The sequence below is a fragment of the Stylophora pistillata genome, chromosome 13 (genome assembly GCF_964205215.1).
Source record: "Stylophora pistillata chromosome 13, jaStyPist1.2, whole genome shotgun sequence".
Lineage (NCBI taxonomy): Eukaryota > Metazoa > Cnidaria > Anthozoa > Scleractinia > Pocilloporidae > Stylophora > Stylophora pistillata.
The window spans coordinates 14189592-14210733 of NC_142531.1; the positions used below are offsets into that span (position 1 = coordinate 14189592).

Sequence of the window (21142 nt, forward strand, 5' to 3'; positions counted from 1 at the left end):
GATAATCTTCCTGGTCCTTCAGCCTACGTTCAACATCTTTCTCTACCATGATCACAGTATTAAGGCCTATTGTTTTACCTGAGAAAAGTCTTGTATACTTTTTCCTTAATAGGGCTTACTGATGAGATGCGTAATGATTTTGGTATGATGAAGGATCTTGCAGTTCACACTCGTGTTGATCCCAAGGCACGCAATCAGTCCCTGATGAGGTTTATTAACTCAATAAAGAGGTACATCTGGTACAGTTGTGTAATTAGGATTGTGCATTTCTCCACGTGATGTGCATTATGTAGGTATCATCATAGGTGAAGTTTACTGACAATAAATGTACTTTTGGGAATACAAACATTCTATTGTTATTACTTTTTTGGTATTTTGGGTGCATTTTGTGAAATAGAATGGAGATTGTGGTAGGCTGGAATATATTTGTTCATATTTTGGACTGGTTTTTGTAAATTGATGATGCAGGCAACTCTTAGATCATGTGATAATTTGCATACCCTGGCATTTCTGGAGATTGAATTTCTCATTTAGTGGACATATAGGAGGCAAAGCCTCATTAGAAGTTAAGAAAGAGTGAGTGTAACAATAGAATTCCAATCTTGACACAACTTTAACTCGATTTTTCCAATTGCTTTTATTTCATTATTTATTATTTTTTTAGTGTGTTAGTAGTTCAACATTCACACTCAACATACAGTTGAGTTCTCTCCTTTTTTTTTATTTCTTGATGTACAGCCACTAGCACATTGTGTTTCCAGTTCTTGCAGTGACACTATGTTTATAAGCAATAAACATCTCACAATCCATTTGAGTAGTGTGTGATTTAAAATGGCAGTTTTCCTTGTGGAAATATCATAGGTGTGCATCATAAGAGTTGGGGGAAAATTTTTTTCCTCTCAACTGAGAGCATTTTACCATTAAAGGTAGCAAATTATGTAGATCCAACAGTGATCTTTTCAGTTCTTGCTGTACATGACACTACAGAAGATGAGAAACCTCTGAAAATAATTTCACAGTGGAACAGGGGAATGGTGACTTATCAGAAGATGCAAAATGATATAATGTCCTAAAACATAGGCTCAGAAATGGAATTGCCTTAAAATAAAAAAAGCTACTTCCAGTGAACCAGGGAATTTTAAAGAAGCATTGGTAATCGTTGTTGTGGCCCAGAGGAAAGGGAAACCATGGGGCTTTCAAGCTGGTCCCTTTAAATTATTGTTCTATTAATATTGTTCTCATAAATATGTGGGATGTGGCAGGTTTTCTGTTTTACATGTGAGGCAAATATTCTGCACTGCTACCTTCTAGCTTTATGATACAACCTCAAGTTCTTTTCAATGCTACAAAAATTGTGCTATATTAGTAGCCACATACAGTCTTTGACTATCTATATATTTTTTATCATAGTTTCAATGGAAGTAGATTCAGTTTTACCAATGCGTTCCTTGGTGAAATTAAGAACCCCAAGGGTTAAATTAATTGGGGTTTAGTACATGTAGGTTGACAACCTTGAGCCTTGAGTAACACATTTTAATAATTGTGGTAATTTTCCCCATACAGTAATGCGGATGCATCAGCAGAATTGTCAGGTTGGAATTTAGAGGTAAGTATTTAGACATTAAAAGAAAATCATAATTTAGTATTTTAATGTAAAGGTAAGTTGTTTTTACATTGTGGCAAACATGGCTGAAAGAAAAACTTGGGAGTCCCCCACAAAGATTAAACCCAGACTAAGGGAGCTCAGGCTCCCACACCCTCCCAATGTTACTACTCCATTACAGCCAACCTCTTTGTGGGGAAGGCCATCATGAGGTTCCTAATTAATGCTTGCTACATGCTGTACAAATCAGAGAACATCATGTAAGCCAATATGATAATAGAGATGGTAAGTTGTAAGTTTGGTTACCACAGAAATTTAACTGGTCTAATTTTGTTTTAGCTAGTCGTTATAAATAGATAATGTATAGATATTTACAGTGTGTTGTGTTCGTTTTTCTTGTCTCTAAATTGAGAGTTATGTAAGGGTACACGAAATAGAAAGAAGTCATTTGGTTCATTTATTTTAAATGGTCATGTGACATAAATTTTAGTAAAATTGCACAAAATCTCCCTTCTATGAAACAATTTCAAGCAGTTGACAGTCAAATGCACCTACGTATACATCCTTAACCTATCTCTTCCTAAGTAGAGGATGGGTGGATGTGAAATTTCTCTTCCATATCTACTAGCAAAAGTTTTATTTTGTTTATTTTATAAACACCATAACTTAAGCCTTTACTGGCTTAAGTTGTGGTCAGTTTGTTGCCATTTGTTCCTCAGCCTGACAGTAAAATGAAAGGCTAGTTATGTGTCAGTCGCTCATTGGCAATATCAACACATGCATAAAGTTAATGAAAGTTTACATTTGTGAAGTTGCTGCTTTTTTAGTGCTGCGGATCCTTGTAGAACACCTCAGTTTATACCATGATTGGGTTTTCATTGTAGTTTGAGGACAAGACCCTTCAGATGTCAGGAAGAGTTCTTCCTCCAGAGAAGATTTTCCAGAAGAATAAGAGTGTGAGTTAAAGTTTGAGTTGCTTTTTCTATGAATATTTTTTCTTCAGATGGAGTTTCTTTTTCTACAGAAGCAGGAATTAGAAAGGCCATGCACCATGCACATATGGCACATAAGTAAAGGAAGTATCAAATACCCACTCAAGGGGCCTAAAATGTGCCTGAGCCATGTCTTTTCTAGCCCAGCCATCACTGCTGAGGCTCATATTTTTTAGAAATGGCCCATAACTTTTAAAAGCCAGGGGCTCTAGGCCCATATGTCTGTTTTTCGTTCCCAATCTCTGCAGAAGCCATCAATTTTTTCTGAATTTTTCCTTTTGCTTTCAGTTTTCTTATGAACCAAGGACTGCTGAATGGTCAAGAGAAATGAGGGGAAATCCACTGCAAAGCACTGTAAATCTGAACAACTGGACTCTTATTTACACCAATAGAGACAGTGGTAATGCAAAAGATTTTGCACAAACTTTGAGCAGGGTTTGCGGCCCTATGGGTATCCAAGTCTCAAAACCTTACGAGTAAGTCTCCATTTATGTTTAAGTTGTTGCCTATAACATATGTATGGATTTAGGGTGTAATGGCAAAGTCAAGGCTATGCTCTAAGGAAAATTGAATGGAGCCCAGTGCTTTGATACTGTGAAATCCAGGGTGCCCAGCATATGCGGCTCCATCAAAACGGCTGCTTCTGAAAACGTCTAAACTTTGCAATTTGTATTCCTAGTGTGCTTGATACGACGTATTGGTATTCTTTGCGACAAAAATCACTAAAACACGGTAGTTTGGAAAATATAGAATGCCGGAATTCGGAACCGGAATACTCGGAATTTCCAGAATGACCGAAAAATAACAAATTTAAAAAAAAAAATAAAAGTAAATAAGAACATTGATGATTAAAAATTAATGGTAAATTCAGAACTTGATTAAATAATTTAATACGAAAATTTTCTCTGAGGGTCCCGAAAAATAAACACTTACCGGCACTGTTCATGGAGATGCACGTATTAGAATTAAAAATAGTCAGCGTCAGGCCAGTTGCCCATACAGCCTAAGCGACGAAATATATCTACTTTCCTTTTCCCCTGGATGGGATGCTAGTCCATCACATGGTTACTCCCCGTTTTAAATTCTCCTCCACCCATTTACACATCTATCTGTCTAGCCTGGGCGCCATGACCATTAGGCCTGCACGCTTTTCCAGCCGGAACCATTGCAGAAGATTAAAAAAAATGCAATATTTCCAATTAGTTTAAAAGTCTCCGAACTATTACAAATTAATACTCTACCTTAAATAATTATTAACCACACATTGGGAGCTATCAAAGCAGCTACCGATAAGACCAGCCGTCTACAGTTAAAATTGAGAGATCGTCAGTTACGCGACACCTTTTCGCGTCTATTATAAATACCTTGAATATATACCTTTAAATATATATCTTGTACTGATGGATTCATCTAAACAGGGCTTACATTCAAAGGTATAAATGGGTGGAAGCGAATTTAAAACGGGAAGAAACCATGTGATAAATTGGCATCCCATCCTGGGGGAAGGGAGAGTAAAAATATTTCGTCGCTTAGGCTGTATGGGCTACTGGCCTGACGCAGACTTTTTTTCACTTCTAATACGTGCATCTCCATGAACAGCACCGGTAAGTGTTTTTTTTTGGGGGGGGGGGGACCCTCAGAGAAAAATTTCGTATCAAATTATTTAATGAAGTTGTGAATTTATCATCAATTTTTAATCATCAATATTCTTAATTATTTTTAAATTTACTTTAAATTTTTTTAAAATTTATTATTTTTCGGTCATTCCAGGTATTCTGGTTCCGAATTCCGACATTCCATGTTTTCCAAACTAAAACGCTGAAACACTGCTCGTTCAGTGTTTTTCTAAAACACTGAACGAGCCGACTATTTAAAGCTTATGTTCAGAGTTTTCTGTCATCGATTCTGTTCATCAATTATCCGTTTGAGAGACTGTATGCAAATTTGTTTCGCTTGAACCCATAAAAAAATTTGCATAGAGGCCGAACGAGCTTGCGTGACAGTTGAATTTTTTCATGGAGAGGGGGGAGGGGAGGGGAGAAGGAGAGGAAGTATGCGGTCTCTCTCTATAATGTGTCACTTTGGGGTAGCAAATCTCTCTTTAGATCGCCAATAAACTATTTTACCAAGAATTTGTCTTTCTTGTTCCTTACTTTTGAGGAATCGAACGCCTCAATTTTATGTAATTAAATTAACCTCATTAGCGCATGTTTATTTCCCACGTGAACTAATTAAAAATTCTAAATTTAAGAAAGACAATACTATGCGTGTTCCTTTTCTTGGAGAAATGGTGGAGGTTTTTGCTCTTTCGGGAGTATAGTCGCCAGTCCATGTTTGCAAATTTATCATATTATGTTGTCGCGTTATGCAAATTATGTTCTTTCAATTGAAAACCATCGAGACCTCTTTCCTGTTTTGAACTGATTTGATTGAAAACTTCGGAACAACGATCGTCAAAAACAAAAGAAAAGAGACAGGTGGCTAAAAGACCCTATGTACCAATAGTCCTTTTTACAGTTCCCGGCGCCATATTGAATGAGTAACCGCGCAAACATGATAGCGAGGTTAGTGTTGAGTCGCGTTGCGAGTTCTAGTGAGAGTTTAGTGAAATGTGGTGGTGCTCTGTCCTTTTCATCGAGATATTTCGACAATGAACGATACTTTCCCTACGCAGGATATTCCTCCTTCTTCTTCGAAAGGAAGAGGAAGACACTGTGCCGCTTTTTGGTTGTGCTAATAGCTATTATGACACAGCAGGCAATCCAACAGGTCTGCATTTCTTCTAGTTTCCGAATGACTTCCAGCAGTGAATCAGATGGTGCAATCTCCTGAATCGCCAGCATGGAAAGGACGGATTCTTCATCACAAAATCAATTTTTTTGTGCTCAGAACATTCCAAAAAAGAAGACATGCGAAAAAACGTGGGCAGGTCGCTGGAAATTGGTGAAAGGTTTATAATGTTTGTACGGTTGTTTTGTTGCTTGGATACCGAAAGAAAATGCCTGCTTTGATTTTCGGTATTGAAGTGTTTATGTTGGGATTTTTGTTTTTGGGGGGGGGGGGGGATTTTTTTCTCCTTATTAAAATGGTGATATTTATATTTCTTTGTGTACTGTGGTCTTATACGATATCTGTGAACTGAATGTAAAATTATAAAATTGTAATGTACAATTAAAATGTAAAATTTTAAATTTATAAAATGATGAGTTTAATTATTATATATATGGGCAGAACCATCTCGATTTAACTGGTCAGTACCGAAAAAACTATGGAAAATGCCTGCTCAAAGGGTCCCGGTAGCAACTGTGACAACTGAAGGAGAGTCATTTGAAGTTGAACAGGAATTATTTCACCAAGAAGTTAAAGCACCTGTGTCAACTGTCAATGCTGCTTCACCTTCACCAGCTCAAATTTAATGCTCAAATTGATTTAGGTGTAATCTTTCCTTACATTAAGAAATATTAATATTAATGTTGTTAGTACTCAGGGAAAAAAAGATGATGTTGGACTTGTAAAATCAAGATAAGGTACCATTGTACATTGTGTAAATAAGGGAAGTGATTGGCATGACAATAAAACGCGAGTTAAACTGTGTCTTTATGGGAAGGAGCTTCAAAATTCTATTCTTCAAACATAACATTTCGAAGAGCCTATTGACAATAATTAACATTATTATTCACAGGAGAAAAAATAAACAGTTCTGTACAGTCTAAAATAATCCTAGTTGTTGCATATTGAGCAAACTCTTGCAGCATATTTTTGTGAACAAGTTCTTGTGCTGGAAATGGGAAAGGTTCTTTCAGTTCCACATAGTTAAGATTAATCCATGTAATGCAGATTCTGGACACCAGGCTCTTGCTGATCCCAAATCTATCAGCAAGATCTTGTACAAATAACCCAGCCTTTAGTCTCATAAGTATGAGCAAAAATTCATCCAAGAATGACAATTTCTTGAAGGCCCCAGCTTACTTCTGTTATCATCTGTTTGGTATGGCTGACTCTCTTTCGACAATTTCTCTCCCTTCCAGTACTGCATCTTTGCCAGCACTGGGTCAATAAAATTATAGAAGCTTATGAGTGCTCCATAGTTTGGGAATCCAGTATAAAATAGAACCGCAGACTCATCTTTAATTTTGTCAATTGAAAATTGGCACGCCAATAAATATCCCACTCATTTTCAACTTCACTTAGTTTTTCTTTCAAGTCAGCTGATTGTACTTGCAGTGGCTCTATTTCCTGTTGCAGCTTAAGAACATCTGATTGTTGCAGAGCTGGTGAAGATGCAGCAGCATTGACAGTTGACACAGCTGCTTCAACTTCTTGGGGAAATAATTCCTGTTCAACTTCAAATGACTCTTCTTGAGTTGTCACAGTTGCTACTGGGACCCTTTAAGCAGGCATTTTCCGTGTTTTTTTCGGTACTGACTAGTTTAATCGAGATGGTTCTGCCCATATATATAATAATAAACTCATGATTTTATTAAATTTTTAATTTTACATTTTAATTTTACATTATAATTTTACATTCAGTTCACAGATATCGTATAAGACCACAGTGCACAAAGAAATATAAATGTCACCTTTTTACTAGGGAGAAAAAAATCCCAGCATAAACACTACAATACCGAAAATCAAAGCTCCATTTTCTTTTGGTATCCAAGCAACAAAACAACCGTACAAACATTATAAACCTTTCACCAATTTCCAGCGACCTGCCCACGTTTTTTCGCATGTCTTCTTTTTTGAAATGTTCTGAGCACAAAGAAGTTGATTTTGTGATGAAGAATCCGTCCTTTCCATGCTGGCGATTCAGGAGATTGCACCATCTGATTCGCTGCTGGAAGTCATTCGGAAACTAGAAGAAATGCAGACCTGTTGGATTGCCTGCTGTGTCATAATAGCTATTAGCACAACCAAAAAGCGGCACAGTGTCTTCCTCTTCTTTTCGAAGAAGAAGGAGGAATATCCTGCGTAGGGAAAGTATCGTTCATTGTCGAAATATCTCGATGAAAAGGACAGAGCACCACCACATTTCACTAAACTCTCACTAGAACTCGCAACGCGACTCAACACTAACCTCGCTATCATGTTTGCGCGGTTACACATCCAATATGGCGCCGGTAACTGTAAAAAGGGCTATTACTGTCACGAACTCTTGCTCAGCCTGATATGCAAATTTTGTGTTGCTTGGCAAGCAAGACGTAATTTGCATATAGTCTCAAAACGGTTCACGGTATATAATATAAATCTAATGTTTATGAAATCATGGTGTTTAGACCATGGCAAGTTACACAACAAATTGGAACTATGGCGGCTTTTTCTAGCGAAGCAGTTTTAACAAGCGAGTCAAGTGAATCATGACTGATTTCAACCCTGTTTGCGCGTGTTTGGGATCGCCAAATTAGGGAGCTAAAGCAACCACGACGAAAGGGACGACGACGACGTCAAATAATCGCGGAGGGTCTGGAACGAGGACGTCGTTTTTAGTGGGAAAATGAAACTTAAGCAGTGAAGTTGCTCAAGGACGACGACGTCTGAAATTTTTGTTTATTCTCGCTTCGTCAGTTTAAGAAATGACATCGTTCAGAGACCTCCAAAACCTTCTTCTCAGTCATGGATCAAATTTTCACCTATATCGGAAGTTTGAGAGTAGGTTATTCAATTCTTGAACATCAAAAGTCCAAGGAATTATTAAGCTTTAGCTTTATTTACAATAATTTACGCATGATAAAAGTTTAAAATAGAAATTTTACGGAAGTTATTCGAGATTTAAATTCAGTTCTAAGTGTTGCTGGTGTAAACAAACCTATTTTGCCCAAGGCTTGCCTGATTTTCAACGTGCTTTAGCTTGATGTTCTACCTTTGATGCTCCTTCCTTTGGCGAGCAAACGACGCAAGTCTGTCAATTTTAATCAATGCTAGCTAGCGATCGGCACAGATCAGTCGTCGCGCTTCAAACAAGAATACTATTTTTTCCCGTGTGATTTTGTCGGAATAATTTTTGTGGCTGTAAATCTAGATCGTTATCAATTATTTCGAAAATAGATTCGCAAAACCTGAGAGACACACTGATCTGAAGAATTCTTTGCTGTTTAAAGCGTCTCGACGGAAGAACAGCAACACGCACAATTTTTTAGTAGCAATAAACCGACAGTTCCATACACACTGCTTTTGACCGAACGCAGAGGTGTATTGCACTGCCATTTAAACCTTTTCATTCAATAAAAATGATAAACAGCACTCATAAAATATACTCAAATAAATTTAAACCTAACGTGGTCGCGTTCACCGCTTGACTTGACATCTGTTGTGCGGAGGAAGGAAAATGAGTTAGTGGGTTTTCGAATTTATTTGTTTAGAAAACTGAACAGGGAGGTTTTAATCAACCGAAGAAGCGAATACAAACTCCAACCGGCCATAGACTGTCAAAACAACGACACTAAAGCCGCACCTTTTGATGAGAAAAACTGCTTTGACGTTCGGAAGTTCGCGACGACGTGAAACTGGTCCATCTCAAGTCGTCGACGATAAGACGACGATGGAATTCTTGGTTCGGGCTTGCGCAGTGACGTTCTCGCTACTTCCGGTCGTCGTCCTCCGTTCGTCGTCGTGGTTGCTTAAACTCCCCTATTGTGCCCAAGTTGAAAACGGCTTCCATCATTTTTCTCAGGAATTAACAGATATTTCAAGGGAAAAATTGCATGGCATTCATACTTACTAAAGGCTATCTATATGCAAAAGACGAATGAATTTGATTTTTTTCAGCTTTGCCGAAGATTTGCGATTTTGTTTGATGCTTGCACGGATCTGCTCTTAAATGTTATTCAAGCATAAGAAACTTGCCTCCCAGAAAATCAGTATGATAAGGTGTTGGTTTCTTTTCCCAAATAGTTAATGATGGAAAGTGGCTTATCACTTTGACTTGTAATCCATTTATAAAAGGGAGATCACCCATTGTACTTGTTTAAGGGATTTATGGTAGGCTTGCTAACTCTAAAAAAGTGCAAGTTTCATTTTGCTAGCAGCATCTATTTATAAATTTTTAAAGAAAGATCCAATAAAGAAAGATCAAGTCACATTTAGGAAAAAACGCTCATGCTGGGAGGAGCATGTTTTTCATAGCCATTGTCCAGCAGTTCACACCAGTTCTGCAAAACTTTGGTAATGGACGGAAGAGATAGCTTCAAGCCTTGCAAATCAGTGGAGGCATCAAGTGTAGTGTCCAGATGTCACATCTTTTGTTTACTTTTCTTCTCTAGGTTTGAGCTCAATAATGACAGAACTGAAAGTTACTTGCATGCCATTAACGAAAGATACTGCAGTTCACTTCAGATGGTAGTTGCTGTTTTGACAACAACCCGCAAAGATCGCTACGATGCCATAAAGAAGTGTTGTTGTTTGGAAAAACCAGGTAAATTTTGTTACTCTCCTCGGTCGAAATAGTTTTGAACTTGATCTATAAAACCGGTTTCAGTTGAAAAAGAAAGTGTTATGTTTCTCTGGGTTCATCGTATGTCGTTCGCATTTTATTTACTGTTGTGTCATTTGTCAACCTGACCAGGGATGTGGGTTACAACCTCTCTATATTAAGTTCTTACCATTTTCAGTATTTACCCTTGTAAGCCTCATTAATTGCACTTCGACCCTGTTATCCGCTAATTATTGTAAAAAGGGATGGATTTTTCTGTTCTGATTTTCAGCTCTATTCTTGTTATTTATTTCAGTTCCATCTCAGGTCATTGTCAGCCGAACCATCTCGAAGAAGCAGATGCTAATGAGTGTATGCACCAAAATTGGCATCCAGCTAAACTGTAAACTTGGCGGTGAAGCATGGGCCGTGGAAATTCCTGTATGTTAATTCTCTTTACATCCAAGATCAGATGTTCAATTTTCCCCTCTAACTGCTCAGTACTTCCTACTTTTAAATTTCGAGGTATACCAGACTTACACCTACAGGATAACAGGGTTGTTACCTGGTATTAAATTTGTTTAAAAGGTGTGGAAGTGATGTAATGATGAAGTCTTGAAGAGTAGGAAGAAAAGTAAGGTGTCTGTCTAGTTCATCCCAAAGCCTTTTGTTTATAGCAAAAAAAAGTAATTTGGGATTAACCTTTCAAGCAGCACTAGTGGAAGTTCGATTCATATGGTCAGTGCTATATTTTCAGGGTAATGATTGTTAAATTTGGTCACTATCCATGTGCCAAATTATATTTCTAATTAGGCGTGGAAAATAGTTATTTGTGTTTCAATCACCAGATAGAACAATTAAGTTGATAAAAGTCACAATTGTTAAATTTTTGCTCTGAGGTGAAATACGAGATGTGGAAGTTTTGAGGATGTTACATTCCTTCTCATGAAAATTCTCCTTGGGTTGATAATATCATGATAGGAGAGACAGACCATTCATTTTGAGGACACAGTATTGAATATTTAGTTGCCAATCAACTTCCAGTTGTCTTGGTAACCAGCTGATCACAATTTCTGACACTACCTCATAGTTCTTCAAATTCCAATTCTTTCTTACTTTGGCAGAATATTGGGATTTCATATGTTACGAAATCCGTGTCTTAAGTCTGGTGAAAGAAAGTATGTTTTGGAAAAGTTCTGAACTGACGGATGCGTGTAAATCTAATCAGGGGTTTATCTGTCTTGATAATAATGATAAAGATAGTTTTAAGTAATAGAGAGCGTTTGGTAAGCCTTTTTTACTGATTTTGTTCTTATCTTTCCTAATGTTATTCTTTCTTGACATAATTTTTGTTAAATTTCAATTTCGTGAAGCAACTTTTTCCTTTTTAGTTGAAGAAGACTATGGTGATAGGAATTGACACTTACCATGACAGTTTGCAAAAAGGCCGCTCTGTTGGTGGATTCGTTGCAAGTACAAATCCAACCCTCACAAAGTGAGTATTGCCATTCTCCTTAGTTTTTTTTTCTTTTTTTAATTTATTCTTTTTTTTTTTTTTTTTAGCTTTGTTTTGGCGGGTGGGAGGTGACGGCTTCATTAATGACTTGCTGAAAACATCCATTTAGCAGTAAAAAAATTCTAAGTTTAGCCATTCAATTTTACTATTGGGGTAACATTATTTGATGAAAGTGAGGGTCATAGGGATTGGTCTCTTAGCCAATCGCTGTTAGACAAGCATTGGAGGGTTCCAGTTGTCAAGACTATTTATGGGGTCTTGTTCGGCTTGCCAACGAGACCATTCCTCTGACCCCTACTCAAGATGATGACTGACCTATTGCATCAATTGTTATTTGTTTTAAGGTATTATTCAAGGGTGACTTTCCAACATACGGGAATGGAGCTAATTGATGGTCTGAAGACTTCTATGACTGGTATTTCAAGTTGTATCTAAATTTACATATTTGTATTGTTTTTCACCAACAGCAGCATGAGATATCATTCCTGGACCGTATAATCCAAGTTCTTGAGCGGAACTCGGGGCCGTGTCGCATTTGGGCGAATTCAAACAATTTTCAAGTTTTTGCACTTTCCAAGATTTGGCGGCGGTCGCATACTTCACTTATTGATTCAATCACAAACCTACCGGCCTTAAATACTTGCGACAGAAGGAGACTTTTTCTTTGAAGTCAGCTGTTTTCCAAATTGCTCCCAGTATAATCGCACCCAGGTTACGAGCTTACAGACATTTGAGTAAGAGCGGCGCTCAAATTCACCGTTTCCTCGAAAGAACAAAGGTCAGTTCCTGCCATCGCTCGCCAAACTAGACCAGCGGATTAGCATGTTTTTTCCGATGAAATTTCATCCAGACGTTTCTTGCCTGTCATGTCAGCCAAACGGTTAAAAAAGATGAGTGTTTGTTTTGCTAAAATTTGGAAGCCTGCAAGGTGAAAATTTTGCGATTTGCAGGTTATTCAAATTGGGGTTCGCACTTATTTTGCGCTACCTGTTGACAGATTTTTCGCTTAAAAACAAAACAAAACGCTCTAGTGCGATCTGGGCCTTAACCCAACTTTTAATCCGAAGAGTATTCAGAAACCTTAAATAGCCTTGAATCGCAGTTTTATTAATGAATTAAATTTCCTTTTACCTGCGGATGAAAATCAACTAAAGAAGAGGGTGTCTTGCTTGAGAGTCTTGAATCATGGAAACGGTGTGGAGTTGTAGCTTCACGAGATTCAAATGTTGGAATTAACTCTCGTCGAAAGTGTCTTATTAGTTGACGGTTACTCTCGTATTAAGGTTTCGAAAAGAAAAGAATTAATGGCTCGGAAGAAGGCTCCGACCGTCGATATTTTTTTCCTTTTTTTGTAATCTTGTTATGCCCCCAGGTACACCCCCTCTCCCCCCCGTAGTCTTGATAAAAGATGGGAAGAATGTGCCAGCTTGCCACATTCTCCAAAAAGCCTTTACCAGTGGCTTATGGATTCAAAAACCATCTCGAAATGATTTGTTTTGTAACTGGAGTTACCGGCTTTTGTTTTGGTTCCGTTTTAATTCAGTTTTTGTTTGTGATATTTTTTACGGTAAATCAGAATTTCGATATTCTCTATCTTCTATTTCATAGCGGCTCTCAAGAAATATGGGGAATTGAATGGTGTCTTGCCAGATAGAATTATCGTCTACCGTGATGGTGTTGGCGATGGCCAGTTGAAAACTGTTGTGGGTCATGAAGTTCCACAGCTGAAAGCTTCCTTCCAGGATCTAGCATCGGGATACGCGTAAGAAGTTCGAAGTTTACTTTTGAGCGACAATTCACATTTTCTTCTTAGAGAAATTGGATTCACGCTGACTCTGGGGTCTGGAAGTTCTTAAAATTTGATTTCAGTTCAACTTCAGTTTTGCTCTTTAACAAAGGCAACGTGAAATTGTTTGATTTATGATATGGTAAAAGTTCACTTGTGAAAAATTACTTTTGTTGTATTTTTTTGCAATAGCTGACAACAAACCAGATACTCGTTTTTGGTAGAGGGTATAACTTGGATATATCAACAAAGTTGAAGTGGTAAATTGGCCACCGTAACGATTACAAAAGCTGACGTTTCGAGCGTTAGCCCTTCTCGGAGCGAATAGAGGAATTGCGGGTTGTGTGTGCTTTTAAAGGCAGAGAATGGAGCTACGTTATTGGTGGGAACATGGCAACGAGAAAAACAAGAATAAATCAGTGGAATGAAAAGCGTTCGTTGATCCCTGTGGGATTTAGACTGCCGGTTTGAAAGATATGTCAAGGTGCCAGTTTTTCGCTAAACGTGGTTACCCTGTTTCTGTCGTTCAAGCGGGTTACCACCGCGCCCAACTTATTGATCGACATTCAGCACTACAAACGTCGCATAAGGAAGATTCCGACCGCATTCCATTCACTCTAACGTTTTACCCTCACAACCACTCAGTTAAATCCATCATTCTTAAAAACTTTAAATTACTTCAAAACAATCTAGAGACAAGCACTATCTTTTCGCAGCCTCCGCTCATTTCATTCAAACGCGACAAAAACATAGGCAATATTTTGGTCAGAAGTTCTTTTCAGACTAATGACCAACCAGGCACTTTTGAATGCGCTCGTGCACGATGCAAAACGTGTCCTTTCATTCACAACACTGATAAAAATATCGGGACCTAAACGATCCATTAAGATCACCGATCACTTGACGTGCACCTCCGCCAATGTAATCTATTGCATAACTTGCACTTACTGCAAAAAGTTATACATCGGCGAAACAGGCAGAAGACTAGGTGACCGAGTCCGAGAACACCTTCGAGACGTGGAAAGGAATGACAAGGACACATTGAAACCAGTCGCTAGACATTTTAATTTACCTAATCATTCCAAGCAACATATGGCAATCTGCGGTCTTTCCTTACACTTGGGTAGCACGGAAAGCCGTAAAAATCTTGAACAAAAGCTCATCTTTCAAACCGGCAGTCTAAATCCCACAGGGATCAACGAACGCTTTTCATTCCACTAATTTATTCTTGTTTTTCTCGTGTGAAGGTGTAGTCTGATCGTCCGGGTGAGTGTAGTCCTGAGAAGGACTGTTGTCGGTGGTAGTGACTGACGTTTCGACAACCTGTGCGGAAGTCATCATCAGAGTCACTTGACTTGACAACTCCTTCTCAGGACTACACTCACCCGGACGATCAGACTACACCTTCACATGTTACCCCCGGGTTCAAACCATTTACTGCATCTTGTTTTTCTCGTTGCCATGTTCCCACCAATAACGTAGCTCCATTCTCTTCCTTTAAAACCACACACAACCCACAATTCCTCTATTCGCTCCGACGAAGGGCTAACGCTCGAAACGTCAGCTTTTGTAATCGTTACGGTGGCCAATTTACCACTTCAACTTTGTTGATATATCCAAGTTATTTCGTTACTCCCACCGACGCAGCCCCAAACAGTTTATTTCGAAACTGTCAGCCTTTATTCATTTGGTAGAGGGTAGCCTGTTGTTTCGCACTCTCGTGCTCAAAATTCAGCCTTGCAAATTAAGCAGTCTTTGTAGTTACTATAACTTGCCTTTTATTCTTGTTTAGACCGAAATTTGCAGTAGTCATAGTGAAGAAGAGGATCAGTGCCAGAATCTTCCACAAAACTAATGGGGACGTCAATCTGAGCAATCCACCCCCTGGCACTGTTGTTGACTCGGTTATCACAAAGAAGCAGTGGTATGCCTTAAATTAAGAGCTGGCAAGATTTTAAGTTTGTGTTTGTGTTTATCCCTTATAGAATTACAGAGGTTAGAATTTGGCCTATTTTTGTGTTTTTACAAGGTATGACTTTTTCTGTGTAAGTCAGTCAGTTCGTCAAGGAACAGTTTCACCCACCCATTACAACGTGATCGAAGACAGCGCTGGTCTGATGCCAGATCACTTCCAGCGGCTTACTTACAAGTTAACACATCTGTACTATAACTGGCCGGTAAGTTAAATTTCTGTTATTGTATTTCTTGAAGTTAAAAGTTGAGGCTGATAACTTTGTTGTGACACAAATATGTATTTGTCGTATAGAGGGAGGGAAATTATTTTGACGAGAAGTGAAGAATTGAAAGAAGCAAAGACAGTGAAAGAAACTCTAATTTTGTTAGAGAGGAGACTAGTAAATAAAGGTTCGGTGATAAAGGTCGATTACTCAGCACATTTAAGTCAGGGGATCCGGTCGTCAGCACATTTAAGTCAGGGGATCAGGTCGAAAATTTCTTTCAAAAGGTTGAACCACTATTCAATTGAAATGTCCACTCCCAATCAGAATAAGGTAGCCAAATCTTCTCATTCCCTGATTAGATATTTCTGTTACGCATACATTTTACTTATCAAGTTCTTTTCCTTTATAGGGTACCGTACGCGTACCAGCTCCTTGCCAGTACGCCCATAAGTTGGCTTTCCTGGTTGGACAATCACTTCACAAGGAACCCAGTAGTGAACTCGCTGACAAGCTGTTTTTCCTTTAATGGAAGATGTCTGCAGTGCAAAAGTGTTTACTTCGTTTCTGTTGTTGTTGTTGTTGTTTTTTTTTTTTTCATCTAATCACCGTTAGTCCTAAGAAAGGACAAGATGAAAGTTGTTGCGTTTCGTTTGGAGGTTGATTGAATATCGTTGATATAAACGGAGGAAAATTTTTCATTATAGCACAGAAAGACTTTTTCTCTTTCATTGAAGATTACTACATCACTCTTTTGCGAATAAGCGTATTTCAAATGTTTCTATTTTCACAGAAAAACTATTAAATTGTTGTTTTAAATGTTGTTGGTTCGTTTTCTCTCCTATTTTCTCTTGGAATTACTCGGAAAGTCTACGGATCACAATCCCATTGCACGGTCCTGTGATCTCTTACCACATTGCACGATGCTGTGATCTCTTACCACATTGCACGATGCTGTGATCTCTTACCACATTGCACGGTGCTGTGATCTCTTACCACATTGCACGGTGCTGTGATCTCTTACCATCATGTAATGTTACGAGTTAACAACCCAAAACTTATCGTCCTTCCATATCCAGGGGAAAAAATAAGATCGTCAAGGCGTGTTTCTGAAATAGGGAGCGGGCAACATTTGTTGAAGATTCAAAATAGAACATGATATGATGGAAGAAGGGTCTGGCAATTTTGAGTGAGAGCTCTTCGAGCTCATTCGTCGGAGTAAACAGCATGGGTGGTAAATAAGATTCCTAAAGAAGGCTTTTAACTTGGAACTTTCAAAGAGTCCCATCTTAACTTACTCATCCCTAAACATAACTCTTGCATGTGTAACATTCCTATTTTTAATATTTGGGGCCGTAATCGTGACTGCTGCCTCGTGCGAGGGAGGGGAGCTCGAGTTACATACGGACATTGTTAGCTGAAACAGGAAGTGAAACACTAAAGGAAACCATCTACAAGTCCTACGTGTCCCTCGGGGTGACACGTGAAAAGGGAGTAGGACGTGTGTTTTGGTTTGAGATTATTACAGTGACACGATCTCAACCGGGGCCACCCAACGTTTTTTAGCCAATCACAAGACGAGTTTAGAACAAAAAATTGAAGTTCGTTCATCAGCGGATCAATCACCATAAGGGTCAAATTTCACTGTTCGTTTGACTAGATCAGATGTGAAGGTATGCGAAAGCTTATAGTTTTTTTAAAGCAAAAAAAATATAATATTTTTCATTTCTATTACGGTAAAGGTGAATAAATATTTACCGAATGGCGGCCGGTAATTTCGAAGACTAAACTGACTAAAGTTAAATATACCAAATTGCGGCCGACTCACTCTATACAATATATTTTCCGAAACACGGCCTGGAATGCCGAAGGCGAGAGCTTACGTAATTTATTGAATATTGCGGCCGCGAATTTTGAACACGAAACGGGCTCGATCAATGTAAATAAATATATGAAATTACGGCCAGCTAAACCTCAAGGCGAAACCGGCTCAACACAAGTATATTTTTAAAATATCATTGAAAAACGGCCGTATCTACAATTTTACCGGGAATTTTAGTAACCAATCACAAGGACAAAGAATATTTCAAATTTAGTTTTTGCATGTATTACCGGTGGTTGATTCCGTTTGCGTTGTAGTTTGAAAGTCAGGAAGTATTTCACACATTTACTGATTTGAGGTAAAACCGTTTCGTCTTCAAAATCTCAGGCCGTGTCAATTCCGCAAATACATTTGTATTGAGTCCGTTTGGTCTTCAATATTCCCAGTCGCATTATTCCGTAAATTATATAAGCTTTCATCCTCGACATTCCAGACCGTGTTTCGAAATATATATTTTATAAGTTAACTCGTTCGTAATTTAGAAAATTTCTATAAGTCTTATTCCTTTCAGTCTTCAAACTTCCCGGCCCCAAAACTCGGTAAGTTATACAAACTTTCTTCTTCAAAACTCCATACCCTATTTCGAAAAATTTTTGTTATAAAAGTTTACTCAGCCGTAATTTGGTAAATTTACGTTGAGTTCGTTCAGTCTTCAAAATTCCCTGCAGCAATACTCGGTAAATCATACAAGTTCTTGTCTCCGACATTCCAGACCGTGTTTCGAGAAATAAATTTCATTGGTTTACCCAGCATTATTCGTTACTCACGTACGTTGAGGCTGTTCAGTCTTCAAAATTACCGGCCGCTATTAGGTAAATATTTATTCGCTTTTACCGTAAACGAAATAAACAACATATTTATTTCACCGTAAAAAAACTAGAAGCTTTCGCATGTCTTCACATCGACTCCAGTCAAAAGAGCAGTTTAATTTGACCGCTGGTGAACGAACTCCCATTCTTTTGTTCCATACTTGTCTTGTAATTGGCTAAAAAACGTTGGGTGGCCCAGGTTGAGTTCGTTTCACTCTAACAGAGACAATTTAATTTTCGAGCACACTACAGTGGCGAAGGATAAAAATATTTGATATGTGGCTTGCTTTTAGTTTGCCTATTGTGCGAAAGCAGATGTCTGCTAGTCTCCTTCGCAGCCGTTGTTTGGGATCGTCACGCAACGCTCCCTTCTCCACAGGCCGGTTGGTGGAGGAGGGGGCGTTGCGCGACGAACCCAAACAACGACTGCGAAGGAGACTAAGTGTCTGCTTGTGTTTGTAGTTTTTCTTTGATTCGAGCGACTCTGAGATGTAATGACGAATAATACTGTCCATTTCGAGCGATGGAAACCACTGCTTCGGTGGTGCAAACATATGCACAAGTATTTATGCATGGATATGATTTGTATTGCGAGCGAAGCTCAGGGGAAACCGTAGACAGGGCCATGTCTAAGGACATCCATATTAGCATATTTGCGCCAAATGGAGTCTAATGTGCTTGCTATCCTTCAAATATTTTTACAGGGCGCGGGACAAAATATTTGCGAACAGGTTGTAGTTTACAATGTGGGGCGTTCACTTTTCAGCGTTACGACTTGATGAAGCAAAAACCTCGTCTTGAATTAACTTTGAATCGAAGACATTCTATTAGATTTTATGGTTTGAAAATTGGGCAAGAGAGTTTGATGAATATTCTTAAAACACTTTATAGCATCTATTTTGAAATCACTGGTGATCATTGCGATCCGATTTACTCACGAATTGCACCAATTTTTTCTCGAAATCGCGTCTTTTTCCCAGCCAATGCGAAAACTTTACTAAACCACAACAACAAATCGGATATCAAGGCTTCTTTAAATCAAACTCGCACCGCGCGTTCGTTCGATTTTAAAATCACGTGTATTATTTAAGACCAAAGTTCAATTATCATTGAAGTGGAGGAGTGAGGTGAAATGTGGTGGAATGAACCACGCAGAAATCAAAATTTACTGATAAGTTTATTGCTGTCAATATACCGCATACTGGGTGGTCCGTCTGAGCATGGGGTCTTTGACTCTTTTACGGACTATCCCTGTAGCATTTCTATTTTCTTTCTTTTGTTTACTATGTTGCCATAAAATTGTTAAATAAATAAATAAATAAAATGGTCGGTAATTCATGAGACAACTTAAGACGCGCAATTTTGTCTCTACGGCTGCTCGGAGGTAGGCCCTTGTGGATTATGCTAACACAGTTTTTGGCATAACTTTTATAGAAGTAGTACTAATAATAAAAATAATAATAATTTAATATTTATATTGCACAAATTAACATGAAGATATGATCAAATGCGCATCACAACACTTTTTGGGGGACTTTGGCCGGACTGCATCAGCAGTTTACAAACATTCGAAAGAAACTTTATTTGAAGATGCCCCCTCCCACCAATTCCCAGTTAACAGGCCAGACCACATCACAGTAATCTCGTGAGTGGGTTCTTTAACGTCCCCTGCCTAACCAAATTAACTAATAATAGAATCAGGCCTGTACGGGATTCGAACCACTGACCTCGAACCACTGACCGTACAGGCCTGATTTTTAGGTAAATATTTATCAATTTTTTATGCGGTCAACAACGCGGGCTCAAGTGTCCTAGGTCTAAAATTTAGCGAAATTTGCGGAAAATAATAAGGGTTGACCTTTAAAACCGAGGAACTCTATTTTCGTCGAAGGCACTTTCCTATTTCCAAAGGTTTAAAGGAGAAAATTAATTTTTGAAAATTTTTAGGGGGTGTACCAAATTTTTGGAAGTTGTTCTTTAAATGAAAAGCGGCAAGGAAAACGACGCCTCGAAGCAACAGAATAGGAAATCAACCATGCGAACGACTCAAAATCCGTGTTTCTGCGGCCAAATCCAGCGCATGGGTAAACGGTATTCACCTCTGTCGCTTCAGTGTACTTCAAGTCAAAACAAAATGGCGTCTCATCGTAGCTATACTAGCGACTAAATACAGGAATGGCTCCGACCTGTAATTGGATGATAAAAATAGTAAAAGTTAATAAGTTACATCTTAACTCCTTGCCCCTGAGTGTTGTTTAACCGTGTGTCTCCAAGCGGAACAGTGAAACTAACAATGCGAGCGAAAACACCGATGTATCAAACAAGAAATGGTTACTTACATAACGAGGGGAGGGCCTTTCTTGTTCTGCGAGGTCGTTTAACGGTGATCCGCCGATGACTAAGTTATCCGCTGACAAATTCCTCTGACTAAACTCAATTGGTCAGTCTGGGCTCAGTTCAGGGGAACTATCAGAGATCGGAGCCATTCCTATATTTAGTCGCTCCAACTGGAGCGACTAAATACAGGAATGGCTCCGACCTGTAATTGGATGATAAAAATATTAAAAGTTGATAAGTTATATCTTAACTCCTTGCACGTGAGTATTTCCTTTTTTCAGGTATAGTAGAGTTGTTAAAAATTGCCAAGAGAATTTAAAGTAATCCGCGACTTTCTTCCTTTCGGTGTTGTGCAAAAATAGACGAGGAGCCCGATGAATGGATTTGTCTTTCATGTGAACAATTTTCCCAGAAAGTCAATGTGGAAAGAGTACCATATAACCCCATACATAATTATGCATTCCACTTCTTTAACGTATTTGAAATCCACCGATACATTTTTGATAACATATTGTCTGCAGGTATCATTCGATACAGAAAGAATCTTGAACAGCCTGAAAATGTTTCGATTTTACGTATGTTATCAATATCAAGCGTGCTTTTCCAAAGCTTATAACTATGCTTTGAGTGAC

At 38.5% G+C, this 21142-nt stretch overlaps 2 protein-coding genes across 4 annotated transcripts in view; one reads left to right on the forward strand and one right to left on the reverse strand.

Moving 5' to 3' along the window:
- The window catches only part of LOC111321815 (piwi-like protein 1), a 36951-nt gene extending 20646 nt beyond the window's left edge, over window positions 1-16305 (forward strand). For all 3 annotated transcript variants that reach the window (XM_022924787.2, XM_088742971.1, XM_088742972.1), the window contains exons 8-19: window positions 113-230; window positions 1564-1606; window positions 2488-2559; window positions 2884-3071; window positions 9855-10006; window positions 10320-10444; window positions 11395-11498; window positions 11864-11934; window positions 13128-13281; window positions 15098-15229; window positions 15335-15482; window positions 15895-16305. In XM_022924787.2, coding sequence (XP_022780522.2) covers window positions 113-230; window positions 1564-1606; window positions 2488-2559; window positions 2884-3071; window positions 9855-10006; window positions 10320-10444; window positions 11395-11498; window positions 11864-11934; window positions 13128-13281; window positions 15098-15229; window positions 15335-15482; window positions 15895-16011 — 1424 coding nt within the window. In that variant the 3' untranslated portion in view covers window positions 16012-16305. The remainder of the gene's footprint in view (window positions 1-112; window positions 231-1563; window positions 1607-2487; window positions 2560-2883; window positions 3072-9854; window positions 10007-10319; window positions 10445-11394; window positions 11499-11863; window positions 11935-13127; window positions 13282-15097; window positions 15230-15334; window positions 15483-15894) is intronic.
- The window catches only part of LOC148717752 (uncharacterized), a 45462-nt gene extending 24814 nt beyond the window's left edge, over window positions 1-20648 (reverse strand). The window contains exons 1-2 of the mRNA XM_088742898.1: window positions 20513-20648; window positions 19778-20359 (exon numbers count right to left, since the gene is read on the reverse strand). The gene's annotated coding sequence lies outside the window, so the exon portion shown is untranslated. The remainder of the gene's footprint in view (window positions 1-19777; window positions 20360-20512) is intronic.
- Window positions 20649-21142: the final 494 nt, after the last annotated feature.